Here is a 16,508-nt window from a genome sequence, read left to right as displayed (position 1 = left end):
AACCCCAGCTTCTCTCATCTCGCCACGCAACTGAAGTCCTGCGTCCCTGGCACCATTCTAGTAAATCTCCTCTGTACCCTCTCCAAGGCCTTGACATCCTTCTTAAAGTGTGGTGCCCAGAATTGGACACAATACTCCAACTGAGGCCTAACTAGTGTTTTATAAAGGTTTAGCATAACTTCCTTGCTTTTTTTATCCTATGCCTCTATTCATAAAGCTAAGAATCCCATATTTTTTTTAACAGCCTTCTCAACTTGTCCTGTCACCATCAAAGATTTGTCTACATATACCCTTGGGTGTCTCTGTTCTGGCACCCCTTTTAAAATTGCACCATTTAGTGTATATTGCCTCTCCTCCTGACCAAAATAAATGACTTCACACTTCTCTGCATTACATTTCATCTGCCATGTGTCTGTCCATTTTACCAGTCTGTCTATGTCCTTCTGAAGTTTTTTACTATCCTCCTCATTGTTTACTACATATCCGAGTTTTGTATCACTTGCAGACTTTGAAATGATGGCCTGTATACGCAAGTTCAGGTCATTAATATATCAAAAACAGCAGTGGTCCCAATACCCACACCCGGGGGACCCCAGTTTATACTTCCCTCTGAAAAACACCACTACTCTCTGCTTTTGGTCCCTTAGCCAATTTTGTATCCATGCCGCCACTGCCCCTTTAATCCCTTCCGAAGCCCCCCATGTGGTACGTTAGCAAACGACTTTAAAATTCCATATACACAAAATCAAATGCACTACCCTCATCAACTCTCTCTGTTACCTCATCAAGGAACTCAATCAAGTTAGTCAAACAAGATTTGCCTTTAACTGTATTAAATTTATAGCTTAACTAGTTAAACTATTTAATATAACTATAAATAATCATTGAATAAAGACTTTAACTGATTAAATAAATAAAGTAAGACGAGTCTAAGATATGGCACGGCAGGTTGTGTGTCTGGACTGCAGTATGTGGGAGTTTATGGACAGTGAGACTGTCCTGAGCAAACATGTCTGCAGGAGATGTTTGCATCTTGAATCTCTCCGGCTCAGAGTTATTTAGCTGGGGTGTGAGTTGGAGACTCTCCAATACACAAGGGAGGGGGAGGAATTTCTGGACAGTTTTATCCAGAATTCAGTCAGACTCCATGGAAAGCACAGGTTCAGGAAGGGGAGGGTGTGACTGTTAGGGAGCCGGGTAGCGGGGACTTGAGAGGTTGAGAGGAGGTCCCGCAGACACTGGTCCTATCCAACAGGTACATAGAAACATAGAAGATAGGAGCAGGAGTAGGCCATTTGGCTCCTCGAGCCTGCTCCGCCATTCAATGAGATCATGGCTGATCATCCAAATTCAGTACCCTGTCCCTGCCTTCTCCCCATATCCCTTGATCCCTTTAGCCTTAAGAAATATATCTAACTCCTTCTTGAATATATTTAATGAATTGGCCTCCACTGCCTTCTGTGATAGAGAATTCCACAGGTTCACCACTCTCTGGGTGAAGAAATTCCTCCTCATCTCAGTCCTAAATGGCTTACCCCTTATCCTTAGACTGTGACCCCTGGTTCTGGACTCCCTGGCCATCGGGAACATCCTTCCTACATCTAGTCTGTCTAGTCCTGTTAGAATTTTATAAGTTTCAATGAGATCCCCTCTCATTCTTCTAAACTCCAGCGACTATAAGCCCAAATGACCCAATCTCTCCTCATACGTCATTCCTGCCATCCCAGGTATCAGTCTGGTGAATCTTCGCTGCACTCCCTCCATGGCAAGAACATCCTTCCTCAGATAAGGTGACCAAAACTGCACACAATACTCAAGGTGTGGCCTCACCAAGGCCCTGTACAACTGCAGCAAGACATCCTTGTTCCTGTACTCGAACCCTCTCGCTACGAAGGCCAACATACCATTTGCCGCCTTAACCACCTGCTGCACCTGCATGCTTACCTTCAACGAATGGTGCACAAGGACACCCAGGTCTCGTTGCACTTCCCCTTCTCCCAATCTATTGCCGTTCAGATAATAATCTGCCTTCCTGTTTTTGCCACCAAAGTGGATAACCTCGCATTTATCCACATTATACTGCATCTGCCATGCTTCTGCCCAATCACCCAACCTGTCCAAATCATACTGGAGTTTCTCGGCATCCTCCTCACAGCACACACGCCCACCCAGCTTTGTGTCGTCTGCAAACTTGGAGATATTACAGCTAGTTCCCTCGTCTAGATCATTTATATATATATATATATATATTGTGAATAGCTGGGGTCTTAGGACCGATCCCTGCGGTACCCCACTAGTCACTGCCTGCCACTTGGTAAAAGACCCGTTTATTCCAACTCTTTGCTTCCTGTCTGCCAACCAGTTCTCTATCCAAGTCAGTACCTTGCCCCCAATCCCATGTTCCTTAACTTTACACGCTAATCTCTTATGCGGGACCTTATCGAAAGCCTTCTGAAAGTCCAAATACACCACATCCACTGGTTCTCCCTTATCTATTCTACCAGTTACATCCTCAAAAAATTCCAGTAGATTATTCAAGCACGATTTACCTTTTGTAAATCCATGTTGACTTTGTCCGATCCTGTCACTGTTTTCCAAGTGCTCTGCTATTACATCTTTTATAATGGACTCTAGCATTTTCCCCACTACCGATGTCAGGCTTACCGGTCTATGATTCCCCGTTTTCTCTCTACCACCTTTTTTGAACAGTGGGGTAACATTAGCTACCCTCCAGTCCATGGGTACTGTTCCAGAGTGTATCAAATTTTGGAAGATGACCAGCAATGCATGTACTATTTCTAGGGCCACTTCCTTAAGTACCCTAGGATGTAGATTATCAGGCCCTGGAGATTTATCGGCCTTCAATCCCGTCAATTTCCCTAATACCATTTCCCTACAAATACTGATTTCTTTCAGTTCCTCCCTTTCATCAGACCCTATGTTCCCCGACATCTCTGGGAGGTAATTTGTGTCCTCCTTTGTGAAGACAGAACCAAAATATGTATTTAATTGGTCAGCCATTTCTTTGTTCCCCATTATAAATTCCCCTGATTCTGCCTGCAAGGGACCTACGCTTGACTTCACCAATCTTTTTCTCTTCACATATCTATAAAAGCTTTTACAGTCAGTTTTTATGTTCCCTGCAAGCTTACTCTCATTCTATTTTCCCCTTCTTAATTAATCCCTTTGTCCTCCTTTGTTGAATCCTAAACTGCTCCCAATCCTCAGGTTTACTGCTTTTTCTGGCCAATTTATAGGTCCTCCTTGGATCGTATGCTATCCCTAATTTCCCTTGTTAGCCACAGTTGAGTCACCTTTTTTGTTTTATTTTTATGCCCAACTGGGATGAACAAATTCTGTAGTCTTTGAATGTTTGCCATTGCCTATCCACCGTCAACCCTTTGAGTGACATTCCCCAATCAGTCTTACCCAACTCGCGCCTCATACCATCGTAGTTTCCTTTATTTAAATTCAGGACCCTAGTCTCTGTGTCAACTACTTCATTCTCCATCTTAATGAAGAATTCTATCATATTCTGATCACTCCGACCCAAGGGGCCTCGTACAACAAGATTGCTAATTAATCCTTTCTCATTACATAATACCCAGTCTAAGATGGCCTGATTCTGGCTGGCTCCTCGACATATTGGTCCAGGAAACCATCCCGTAAACACTCTAGGAATTCGTCCTCCACAGTATTGTTACTACAGTAATTTGGTTAACCCAATCTATATGTAGATTAAAGTCACCCATGATGACTGCTGTGCCCTTATTGCACGCTTCTCTAATTTCACTTTAATGCGGAAGTTGGGGATGGCATTAACTGTTTGGAGGTCTATATACCACTCCCACTAACGTTTTCTGCCCCTTGGTATTTCTCAGCTCTACCCATACAGATTCCACATCATCAGAGTTAATATCCTTCCTTACAATTGTGTTAATCCCCTCTTTAACCAGCAATGCTACCCCACCTCCCTTTCCTTTTTGCCTATCTTTCCTGAATATTGAATACCCCTGGATGTTGAGTTCCCAGCCTTGGCCACCCTGGAGCCATGTTTCCGTAATCCCATTCAAATCATATTCGTTTACCTCTATTTGCGCAGCTAATTCATCCACCTTATTACGAATGCTCCTCGCATTAAGACACAAAGCCTTCAGGCTTGTATTTTTTAACGCTCTGAGACCTATTAGAATTATTATTTACTGTGACCATGTTTGATTTAAACCGTTGATTTCTCTGACTGCCACTTTTGTTTTTCTCCTTCCTATCTTTTGCTTTTATCCTTGTTTCCCTTTCCTCTGTCTCCCTGCTCAGGTTCCCAACCCCCTGCCATTTTAGTTTAAACCCTCCCCAAGAGCACTAGCAAGCACTCCCCCTAGGACAGCGGTCCCGGCCCTGCACTAACAAACCCCCCGAGAATATTAGTCCCGGCTCTGTTGAGGTGTAGCCCGCCCAGCTTGTACAGGACCCACCTTTCCCAGAAATGGTCCCAATGCCTCAGGAATCTAAAACCCTCCCTCCTGCACCATCTCTCCAGCCACGCATTCACCTGTTCTATCCTCCTATTCCTGTACTCACTAGCACGTGGCAATGGGAGTAATCAGGAGATTACTACCTTTTGAGGTTCTGCTTTTTAATCTCTTTCCCAGATCCCTATAGTCTGCCTGCAGGACCTCCTCCCTCTTTCTGCCTATGGAGTTGGTACTGATATGGACAACGACCTCTGGCTGTTCAGCCTCCTCCCTCAGAGTGTCCTGCAGCCGCTCAGTGACATCCTTGACCGTGGCACCAGGGAGGCAACATACCATCCTGGAGTCATGTCTGCGTCCACAGAAACGCCTATCTGTTCCCCTAACCAATGTAACCCGATCACTATTGCTCTTCCACTCTGGAACAGTTCCCATGGATTGGCGGGTAGCTAATGTAACCCCACTATTTAAAAAAGGTGGTAGAGAGAAAAGGGGAATTATAGATCGGTAATTCTGACATCGGTAGTGGGAAAATGTTATAGTCCATTATAAAAGATGTAATAACAGAGCACTTGGAAAACAGTGACAGGATTGGACAAAGTCAACATGGATTTACAAAAGGTAAATCATGCTTGACTAATCTACTGGAATTTTTTGAGGATGTAACTGGTAGAATAGATAAGGGAGAACCAGTGGATTTGGTGTATTTGGACTTTCAGAAGGCTTTCGATAAGGTCCCGCATAAGAGATCAGCGTGCAAAGTTAAAGCACATGGGATTGGGGGTAAGGTACTGACTTGGATAGAGAACTGGTTAGGACAGGAAGCAAAGAGTTGGAATAAACGGGTCTTTTCCCGAGTGGCAGGCAGTGACTAGTGGGGTACCGCAGGGATCCGTACTAGGACCCCAGCTAATCACAATATATATTAATGATCTAGACGAGGGAACTAGATGTAATATCTCCAAGTTTGCAGACGAGACAAAGCTGGGTGGACGTGTGTGCTGTGAGGAGGATGCAGAGAAATTCCAGTATGATTTGGACAGGTTGGGTGATTGGGCAGATGCAGTATAATGTGGATAAATGCGAGGTTATCCATTTTGGTGGCAAAAACAGGAAGACAGATTATTATCTGAATGGCAATAGATTGGGAAAAGGGGAAGTGCAACAAGACCTGGGTATCCTTGTGCACCAGTCGCTGAAGGTAAGAATGCAGGTGCAGCAGGCAGTTAAGGCAAATGGTACGTTGGCCTTCATAGCAAGAGGATTCGAGTACAGGAGCAAGGATGTCTTGCTGCAGTTGTACAGGGCCTTGGTGAGACCACACCTTGAGTGTTGTGTGCAGTTTTGGTCGCCTTATCTGAGGAAGGATGTTCTTGCCATGGAGGGAGTGCAGTGAAGATTCACCATACTGATACCTGGGATGGCAGGAATGACGTACGAAGAGAGATTGGGTCGATTAGGCTTATCTTCGCTAGAGTTTAGAAGAATGAGAGGGGATCTCATTGAAACTTATAAAATTCTAACAGGACTAGACAGACTAGATGCAGGAAGGATGTTCCCGATGGTGGGGAGTCCAGAACCAGGGGTCACAGTCTAAGGATAAGGGATAAGCCATTTAGGACAGAGATGAGGAATTTCTTCACCCAGAGAGTGGTGAACCTGTGGAATTCTCTACCACAGAAGGCAGTTGAGGCCAATTCATTAAATATATTCAAGAAGGAGTTAGATATATTTCTAAAGGCTAAAGGGATGTGGGGAGAAAGCAGGGACAGGGTACTGAATTTGGATGATCGGCCATGATCTCATTAAATGGCGGAACAGGCTCAAGGGGCCGAATGGCCTACTCCTGCTCCTATCTTTTATGTTTCATCCTCCCACCCCTGCCCCCCCCCCCCCCCCCCATGCAGGTGAGCTCTGGCTGCTCTTCCCAGATGAGCCATCATCCGCACCAATTTCCAGAACTGTGAACCGGTTAGTGAGTGTGATGCGCTTCGGGGACTCCTGCTCTACTTGCCTGGTCCTACTTCTTTGTCTGGTGGTCATCCATTCCCTCTCTGTCTGCACATTCTGAGGCTGCGGGGTGACCACTTCTAGAAACGTGCTTTCCAATTAGTTCTCAGCCTCGCGGATGCACTGTCGTGGCTTCAGCTGCCACTCAAGCTCCGAAACCCGGAGCTCGAGTTGCTGCAGTTGGTGACACTTCCTGCACACGTGGTCGTCCAGGCTGCAAGAAGCGTCCAGGATATCCCACATGGCACAGGATGTGCCAATCACGGGACTGAGCTGCCCTGCCATGCCTCTATTTACCAGACTATGGAAGTAATTTAGCAGAAATAAACTTAACAAGAAACAAGCTACCCACCAATCGACACCTTCCTCTATTAGCTAGGTATGAACTACTTAGCAGAAATATGCTGAAAACAGAACAAAAAAACTTACCACAAATACTCACCTCTCCGCTCCCTTGTGCCAGCGACACCTTTGAATTCTGACGTCACTCCTTCGTTGTGTCACTTGCCAACTGTCTCCCTCGCAGGTAGTCTGCTCGCTCAGACTCCCAGGTCTCTGCTCCGCGCTGCCTTTATCCGCGGTCTCCGACTCAGTTCTTCCCGCAGGCAGTCTGCTCGCTCAGACTCTGGGAGGTGGAGTAGCTGTACTTATTAGGGATAACATAATGGCAGTAGAAAAAAGGGACGTAAATATCGGCAAGACAAAAATAGAATCCATATGGATAGCGATAAAAGATGATAAAGGATCAATAACACTAATAGGTGTAGTCTACAGACCACCTAATAGTGGAAGGGAGGTGGTGGAAGAACTATACAGACAAATTAGAGAAATGAGTAAAAAACATAGAATAATAATCATGGGGGATTTCAACTACCCCGATATTAATTGGGCAGAAGAGGTAGGCAAAGGGGATCAGGGAATGGAGTTGCTACAATATCTACAGAACTCCTTTCTAACCCAATATGTAAAAAGCCCAACAAGGGAAGATTCGCTATTGGATCTAGTTACAGGGAATGAGCCAGAGCAGATAAGAGAAGTAAAAGTAGGGGAGCATCTAGGGAATAGTGACCATAATATAATACGCTTTAAGATGACAATAGAGAAGGACATATGAATGGCAAAAACCAAGTCAATAGACTGGAGAAAAGCTGATTTTGAAGGGCTGAGAATAGAACTTGGGAAGATAAAATGGGCAACAATGTTGGCAAACAACGATGTAGAACGACAGTGGGAAACATTTAAAACGGTGTTCAACAGAGTGTAGGAAAATATATTCCGCTAAAAGGAAAGAACAAACAATTGAGGGTAAGGAAAGAGGCATACATTAAGTACGTAGACAGCAGAGGAGTGCATGATCAGGGCGAATGCGAAGGGATTCGGAGAGAAGAAAAAAAAATTAGGGTTGCAAAGAGGAACTATGAAATTAAATTATCAAGGAGCATAAAACAAAATAGTAAAATATTTCACAGGCACATCAATAAAATAGGATGGTTGGGATGGGAATAGGGACATTAAGGGATGGACAGGACAATTCCATAGGGAGATGGCAGAAATATTAAATCATTATTTCGCTTCAGTATTTATCAGGGAGATAGAATTGGCGGACATGACATTGAATGATGAGATGGGTGCATTTAAAATAAAAAAGGGGATATATTAAATAAACAAATCAAATGCAGAGGATAAAACCCCTGGTCCGGATGGATTGCATCCACACATTTTAAAAGAATCTAGGGAAGAGATAGCAGAGGCATTACTACCCATATTTAATAATTTGTTAGAAAAAGGTGTAGTGCCAGAGGACTGGCGGATAGCTAAAGTAATAATCCCTATATTTAAGAAGGGGGCTAGAACATGTCCAGGGATTCTAGACCAGTCAGCTTCACATCGGTGGTAGGAAAAATAATGGAATCCCTACTAAAGGAGAGAATAGAAGAACATCTAGAAATGAAAAGTCTAATAATAGCCAGCATGGATTTCAAAAGGGAAAATCTAGCTTTACCAACCTTACTGAATTTTTTGAAGAGGTAACAGAGAGAGTAGACAAGGGTAATACAGTAGATGTAATTTATCTAGATTTTCAAAAAGCCTTCGATAAGGTACCACATAATAGACTAATGAATAAGGTCAGAGAATGCAGAGTCGGAGGACAAGTAGCAGAATGGATTGCTGGCTGGCTTCAAGACAGAAAGCAGAGAGTAGGGGTAAAGGGTAGCTATTCACAGTGGCAGAAGGTGGGTAGTGGTGTTCCACAAGGATCAGTGCTGGGACCACTGCTGTTCACAATTTACATTAACGATTTAGACTCTGGAATCGAAAACACAATTTCTAAATTTGCGGATGACACCAAATTTTGGGGTGGGGGGGGTTAGTCAATACTGAGGAGGACTACAACAAATTACAGGAGGACATTAATAAACTTGCAGAATGGGCAAATAATTGGCAAATGAAGTTCAACACAGACAAATGTGAGGTACTGTATTACATTTTGGTAGGAAGAATAGGGAGGTCACTTATCACTTGGAGGGTGCGAGTCTAGGTGGGGTAGAGGAACAAAGGGATCTCGGAATACAAATACACAAATCACTAAAAGTTGCAACACAGGTTAGCAAGGCCATTAAAAATGCAAACCAAGCACTAGGGTTTATTTCTGGAGGGATAGAATTGAAAAGTAGGGAAGTTATGCTAAACCTGTATCGCGCCTTGGTTAGACCACACTTGGAGTATTGTGTGCAATTCTGGTCACCATATTATAAAAAGGATATAGAGGCACTGGAGAGATTGCAGAGAAGATTTACAAGGATGATACCAGAAATGCGAGGGTATACATATCAGGAAAGGATGAACAGGCTGGGTCTCTTTTCTCTTGAAAAAAGAAGGCTGAGGGGTGACCTAATAGAGGTCTATAAAATTATGAAAGGTTTTGATTGATTGGATACAGAGAGAATGTTTCCACTTGTGGGGAAGAGCATAACTAGAGGCCATCAATATAAGATAGTCACCAAGAAATCCAACAGGGAATTCAGAAGAAACTTTTTTACCAAAAGAGTGGTGCGAATGTGGAACAGGGCGTGGTTGAAGCGAATAGTATAGATGCATTTAAGGGGCGGTTAGATAAGCGTATGAGGGAGAAGAGAGAATAGACGGTTATGCTGATAGATTTAGATGAGGAAAGACGGGAGGAGGCTTGAGTGGAGCATAAACCCCGGCATGGACTGGTTGGGTCGAATGGCGTTTCTCTGCTGTATATCCTATGTAAAAATCTGTGCTGGTTGTCAGTGATTGACCCATGTTTTTACAAGTGACAATTGTGTCCCTGAATATTGTGTCTGAAAGTTTCCCCATCACCGACATTTAGCTGACTGGCCTGTGGTTACCTGGCTTATCCCTCTTTCCGTTTTTTGAACAGGGGTGCAATCCTGCAGTCCTCTGGCACTGCTCCCATATCCAAGGAGGATTGGAAGATTGTGGCCAGAGCCTCCGCTATCTCCTTATTCCCTACTTCCATTAGTAACTAGGATGCATCCCAAGTTACTTTTCTATTTTGAGCACTGCCAACTTTTTAAGTACCTCCTCTTTATCTATTTTTATCCTATTCTACTGCCTCCTCCTTTACTGTGACATTGGCAGCATCCTCTTCTTCAGTGAAGACAGATGCAAAGTCCTCATTTAGTACCTCAGCCATGCCCTCTGCCTCCATAAGATATCCTTTTTGGTTCCTAATCGGCGCTACCCTTCCTTTGACTACCATTTTACTATTTATATGTTTATAAAATACTTTTGGGTTCTGTTTTATGTTACTGGTAAATTTAATCTCGTACACTCTCTTTTCCCCTCTTACTTCCTTTTTCACTTCTCCTCTACTTTTTATATTCAGCTTGATTCTCTACTATATTATGAGCCTGTTATCCAACCCATGGATTGGAGGGTAGCTAATGTTACCCCACCATTCAAAAAAGGTTGGAGAGAGAAAACGGGGAATTACAGACCGGTAAGCCTGACATCGGTAGTGGGGAAAATGCTGGAGTCCATTATGAAAGATGTAATTGCAGAGCACTTGGAAAACAGTGACAGGATCGGACAAGGTCAACATGGATTTACAAAAGGTAAATCGTGCCTGACTAATCTACTGGAATTTTTTGAGGATGTAACTAGTAAAGTAGATGAGGGAGAACCAGTGAATGTGGTGTATTTGGACTTTCAGAAGGCTTTCGATAAGGTCCCACATAAGAGATTAGCATGTAAAGTTAAGACACATGGGATTGGGGCAAGGTACTGACTTGGATAGAGAACTGGTTGGCAGATAGAAAGCAAAGAGTTGGAATAAACGGGTCTTTTTCCGAGTGGCAGGCAGTGACTAGTGGGGTACCACAGGGATCGGTCCTTGGACCCCAGCTATTCACAATATATATTAATGATCTAGACGAGGGAACTAGATGTAATATCTCCAAATTTGCAGATGACACAAAGCTGGGTGGGCGTGTGTGCTGTGAGGAGGATGCTGAGAAACTCCAGTATGATTTGGACAGGTTGGGTGATTGGGCAGAAGCATGGCAGATTCAATATAATGTGGATAAATGTGAGGTTATCCACTTCGGTGTCAAAAACAGGAAGGCAGATTATTATCTGAATGGCAATAGATTGGGAGAAGGGGAAGTGCAACGAGACCTGGGTGTCCTTGTGCACCAGTCGCTGAAGGTAAGCATGCAGGTGCAGCAGGCGGTTAAGAAGGCAAATGGTATGTTGGCCTTCATAGCGAGAGGGTTTGAGTACAAGAACAAGGATGTCTTGCTGCAGTTGTACAGGGCCTTGGTGAGACCACATCTTGAGTATTGTGTGCAGTTTTGGTCGCCTTATCTGAGGAAGGATATTCTTGCCATGGAAGGAGTTCAGCGAAGATTCACCAGGCTGATACCTGGGATGGCAGGAATGACGTATGATGAGAAATTGGGTCGATTGAGCTTGTACTCGCTGGAGTTTAGAAGAATGAGAAGGGATCTCATTGAAACATATAAAATTCTGGCCGGACTGGACAGACTAGATGCAGGGAGGATGTTCCCGATGGTCGGGGAATGCAGAACCAGGGGTCACAGTCTAAGGATAAGGGGTAAGCCATTTAGGACAGAAATGAGGAGGAATTTCTTCACCCAGAGAGTGGTGAACCTGTGGAATTCTCTATCACAGAAGGCAGTAGAGGCCAATTCATTAAATATATTCAAGAATGAGTTGGATATATTTCTTAAGGCTAAAGGGATCAAGGGGCATGGGGAGAAAGCAGGGACCGGGTACTGAACTTGGATGATCAGCCATGATCGCATTGAGTGGCGGAGCAGGCTAGAGGGGCCGAATGGCCTACTCCTGCTCCTATCTTCTATTATTATTTCTATATTTAAGCCTCATTTTTCTGTTTCATTTTAATCTCTCTATATTTAGTGATCCAGGGAGCTCTAGCTTTGGGCACCTTTCCTTTCCCCCTCGTGGGAATATGTCTGGTCTGTACCCAAACTATCTCTTCTTGAAGGCATCCCATTGCTCATTTACTGTTTTACCTGCCAATCTTTGATTTCAGTCCACTGGGCCAGATCCCTTTTCAACTCACTGAAATGATCTCTCCTCCAGTTAAGTATTTTCGCATTTGATTGTTCCTTGTCCTTTCCTATAACTACTCTAAACCTAATGATATTGTGATCACTGTTTCCCGAATGATCCCCCATGTGACTACTTGTGCTTGCAGCTCACCAGCCTTATTTACCACACTCCGGGCATCTATGCACATGCACTCTAAACACATCTTCGTCTGCCTCGCATTTCCCCCCTGTCGTTCCCTCCTATTTCTAAACTACTCTTTAATCTAATGCTGTTTGCCTCCTTATGTTTGCTATGCACCTTATATCTCCTCTCTAATGCTTCATCCTGGTGCCCCTTCCCCAACCAAATTCATTTTAAACCCTCCCCCACAGCAGTAGTTAACCTCCCAACAAGGACATTGGTCCCAGCCCTGTTGAGGTGCAACCTGTCCATCTTGTCCAGATCCCTCCTGCCCTAGAACTGGCCCAATGCCCCAGGAATCTGAAGCCCTCGCTCCTGCGCCATTTCTCCAGCCACGCAATAACCTGCTTATCTTACTGTTCCTATACCGATGCACAAAAGTCACAGGGATGATGAGCCTCCTAAAAATGCATTGGTTGTGGTGAAGGAAGGGACAGCAGCCACATTTCTTGACTGGGGTGCCAACTTATTCTCCCTCTTGTTGGTGAAATTACACAGTACCATTTAACGGTGTGGCATCACTGGCGGGAAGCGAAATCGCTGAATCCATTGTAAGCCAGGTACCAGAATTCTTACAATGAGCAGAGCTTCTCTTACTAATCAGTTCTGAAAACTCACCAATTACAGCAATTTTCTTTTTTAAACATTGTGACTGATGCAGACATTATGCCATTCAATCATAGAATCATACGGCGCAGCCCATGGTGCCTGTGCCGGCTCTTTGAAAGAGCTATCCAATTAATCCCTCTCCCCATCTCTTTCACCAGAGCCCAGCAAATTTTTCCTTTTCAAGTATTTTAATCCAATTCCCATTTCAAAGTTACTATTGAATCTGCTTCAGCACACTTTCAGGCAGCACATTGCAGGATCAATGATAATTGGAGCATTGGGCCACTTGGCCTTCTGACATTTAAAACTTAGCTCACCTAATATTTTGGTAGCATGAGGCTCATTAGAGTTTTGCTCCTCGTGCAATATTGTATTTATCATAACTGCCTTCAGCTGATGGAATGTGAAAGATGCATCTATTATTATGTATTTGAATCTGAAAGGTATGCTGGATCTGTGTGGGTGGGGGCAAGCCCGCCCAAGTTTCTGTCCATTAAAATAAATAGGCAGAAAATCAGTTGGGCTCTGTCGGGAGTGTTGCGTTCTCTTCGCTCGATGTAGTCACTGCCCAGACGAACCAATAGCCCCAGACTCGGGACTGTGAAAATCTACCCCAATTTTTTTTTTCTTAAAAATCTACCCGCGGTTGCACGCCACTTGAAGGTTATACCACAAGCCACAACCCAGGATCTGTTTCTTATGGCAGCTCATATTGTGGGATTTTGTTTAATTTCAAGTTAAAAATTTGAAGTTTTTAGACTACGTTTCAGCCCCTTGTTTTCTTATTCGGCGCCTTCATTTGGCGAGCACCGCACTTTGTGAACCCACCGTTATTGTTCTGTTTCTCCAACTCTCTTTGCAGATCTTGCAGTCCCTTTCAGCACCGACCAAAAATCTGGAAGCAGCCAATCAGAATCAGCAGGGACCAGAACTCCGACATCCCAACGCCGTTCTTTTCACGCAGGTCAAGCAGCTAACTCCCGAGGCACAACAGATGTTGCAACAGCAGTCGCAACAGCACCAGCTGCTGCAGCTCCAGCAGCAGCATCTAATGCAACTGCAGCTGCAGCAGCAGCAGCAACAGCAGCAGCAGCAACACCATCCGCAACTTCACCAGCATCCATTCCAGCAGCAACAACAGCAGCAGCAGCAACACACGTTTTCCCAGCAGCACCTCCAACAACACCGTCACTTGCAGCAACAGCTGCAGCAGCAACACCTTCAGCGTTTGCAACAACAGCACCTCCAACAGCAACAGCAACACCATCACTTGCAGCAGCTGCAACAGCAGCACCAGCAACAACACCACCATCACCAACAACATCAGCAACATCCAGTCCAGCAACTGCAAATCTTCGGACATGATCCAGCGCTAGAAAGTAAGTGTTTGGAGAAGGGACACTTCATTGCAACTTCTTATTATGTGGTGAATGTTGTTTTCTCCCTTCATATTTTACAATACAGCAACATACGTTACTAAAATTTTCTATCAGACACACACTTCCTGTCCGTAAGCGTTACTTGCGGTTGCCTCAATTTTCAGTCACTCTTTTCTCTCAACTTTACCATTTGTTAAATCGCTAGCTCAACATTTCCCATTCGGTTTTGCTATGTCATCTGTCACAGTGAAGTTGCAGGCTCTAGCTACAAGGTAGCAATGTGGGATGAGTTTCTGAAGTCTTCCAACTCCGTTACCATCTTGCATATTAAAAAATTAACTTGTAGGCATTAACCTTCTGGGCACCGCCACAAACGGGTTGCTAGTAGTAAGTGATTGGGGCAGTAATTCCTCCCCAAACGCGTGAGTACGGAAGGGGTACTCACGCGTCTGGCCGGAGGAAATGCCGGTTTTCAGCATGCACAGCGTATGCGCTGAAAACCGGCATTTCCTCTCCTCTAACCCAAGAGTTGAAGAGCCTAGCGCGTGCGCTGTAGGGGGCAGCGCGTGCGTCTTGGATTTCCTCTGTTTTGGGGGATTTGCGCATGTGTAAAGGCCTCCGGTCTTTACGCTTGTAAAAAGCACACGCAAGTATTTATTTTTACAGGTAAGTGGTGTATTAGTGCAATTTAGAATTTTTTTTCCACAGGTTTATTATTTTAAAGAATCTACAATAAGGTAAGTTTAGTTTTAGACCCTTTTTATTAAAAAATTTATTTTTTTCAAAAAAAAATTATTGTTTAAATTATTTTTTTAAACTTATTTATACTTAATTTAATGATTGGGATGTTTTTTAAAATTTTATTTAAAGTTTAGTGTTTTGGGGTGCAGTACTTCTCATGAGTTTGACAGTTCTTACTCTCAAACTTATGAATGAAGTTTCCCCTCCCCTGATTGGCTGAACAGTGCTCACCTGATCCCAGCCGGCACATCGCACTAACTACGCCACTGGGTCAGGTTAGCACAGCGCGCCGACATCAGAACCTGGCCACTGACAGGAAATCCACTGCGGGCCAGGTTTCAGATGTCGGCGCGCAGGGTGAGTGCACATCGGGGGCTTGCATGCGCGGCAAGCCCCCGACACCAAGTTCTGGGCCATTATTTTTCTAAATGGGAAGCTGCACCCGAGATGAGTATAGAATATCTGTACACGTCCTGCTCGTTTATTCCTTCACCCCCCAGCAGGTCTCCCAGCACATTGATTTCTAAATCCTCCTTGGCTTTGCTCCGAACTGCCTCTCCCTCCCGTCTAAATTAAAGCGCTCTCGTACACTGCTTTTCTGAAGGTGTGTGCCTCTTAGTCCCCCAGCCCCCCACCACAGCCTACATTCTACACCTCTTTGGAATTCTTTTCCTAAACCCCTTTCAGTCTTACTACTTCTTTCCCAATCTTCCAAAGCCTCCTCAAAACTTGCCTCTGAAAACTCAACTCCCCTAATGTTTCACTCAATTCCTCATCAGTGTCTCCATCTCTTCTCTTGTTTTTTATTATCCACTGCTCTTGTGAAGTGCTTTGGAACACTTGGCTTTATTAAAGGTGTTGTGCAAGTGTATGTTATATGTTCACAACTCACTTGACACATGGAAACATAGAAGGTAGGAGCAGGAATAGGCCATTCGGCCCTTCGAGCCTGCTCCGCCATTCAATGAGATCATGGCTGATCATCCAAATTCAATACCTTGTCCCTGCTTTCTCCCCATATCCCTTGATTCCCTTTAGCCTTAAGAAATATATCTAACTCCTTCTTGAATATATTTAATAAATTGGCCTCAACTGCCTTCTCTAGTAGAGAATTCCACAGGTTCACCACTCTTTGGGTGAAGAAATTCCTCCTCATCTCAGTCCTAAATGGTTTACCCCTTATCCTTAGACTGTGACCCCTGGTTCTGGACTCCCCGGCCATCGTGAACATCCTTCCTGCATCAAGTCTGTCTAGTCCTGTTAGAATTTTATACGTTTCAATGAGATCCCCTCTCATTCTTCTAAACTCTAGCGAATATAAGTCCAATCGACCTAATCTCTCCTCATACATCATTCCTGCCATCCCAGGTATCAGTCTGGTGAATCTCCCTCCATGGCAAGAACATCCTTCCTCAGATAAGGCGACCAAAAGTGCACACAACATTCAAGATGTGGTCTCGCCAAGGCCCTGTACAACTGCAGCAAGACATCCTTGTTCCTGTACTCGAACCCTCTCGCTACGAAGGCCAAC

General features: G+C 44.3%; 1 protein-coding gene across 2 annotated transcripts in view; it reads left to right on the top strand.

Annotated features, from left to right (window-relative positions):
• The window catches only part of paxip1 (PAX interacting (with transcription-activation domain) protein 1), a 145,103-nt gene that overhangs the window by 52,348 nt on the left and 76,247 nt on the right, over positions 1-16,508 (top strand). For both annotated transcript variants that reach the window (XR_015078341.1, XM_085987518.1), the window contains exon 7: positions 13,720-14,236. Coding sequence is in view for 1 of the 2 variants with exons in the window: in XM_085987518.1 (XP_085843644.1) it covers positions 13,720-14,236 (517 nt within the window). In the remaining variant the exon portion in view is untranslated. The remainder of the gene's footprint in view (positions 1-13,719; positions 14,237-16,508) is intronic.

Source organism: Somniosus microcephalus, chromosome 5 (genome assembly GCF_052327205.1).
Source record: "Somniosus microcephalus isolate GS21.2 chromosome 5, FLI_Smic_1.0, whole genome shotgun sequence".
NCBI lineage: Eukaryota > Metazoa > Chordata > Chondrichthyes > Squaliformes > Somniosidae > Somniosus > Somniosus microcephalus.
Note: the sequence above shows the minus strand (reverse complement) of the source record. Positions and strands in the feature narration are given on the sequence as shown.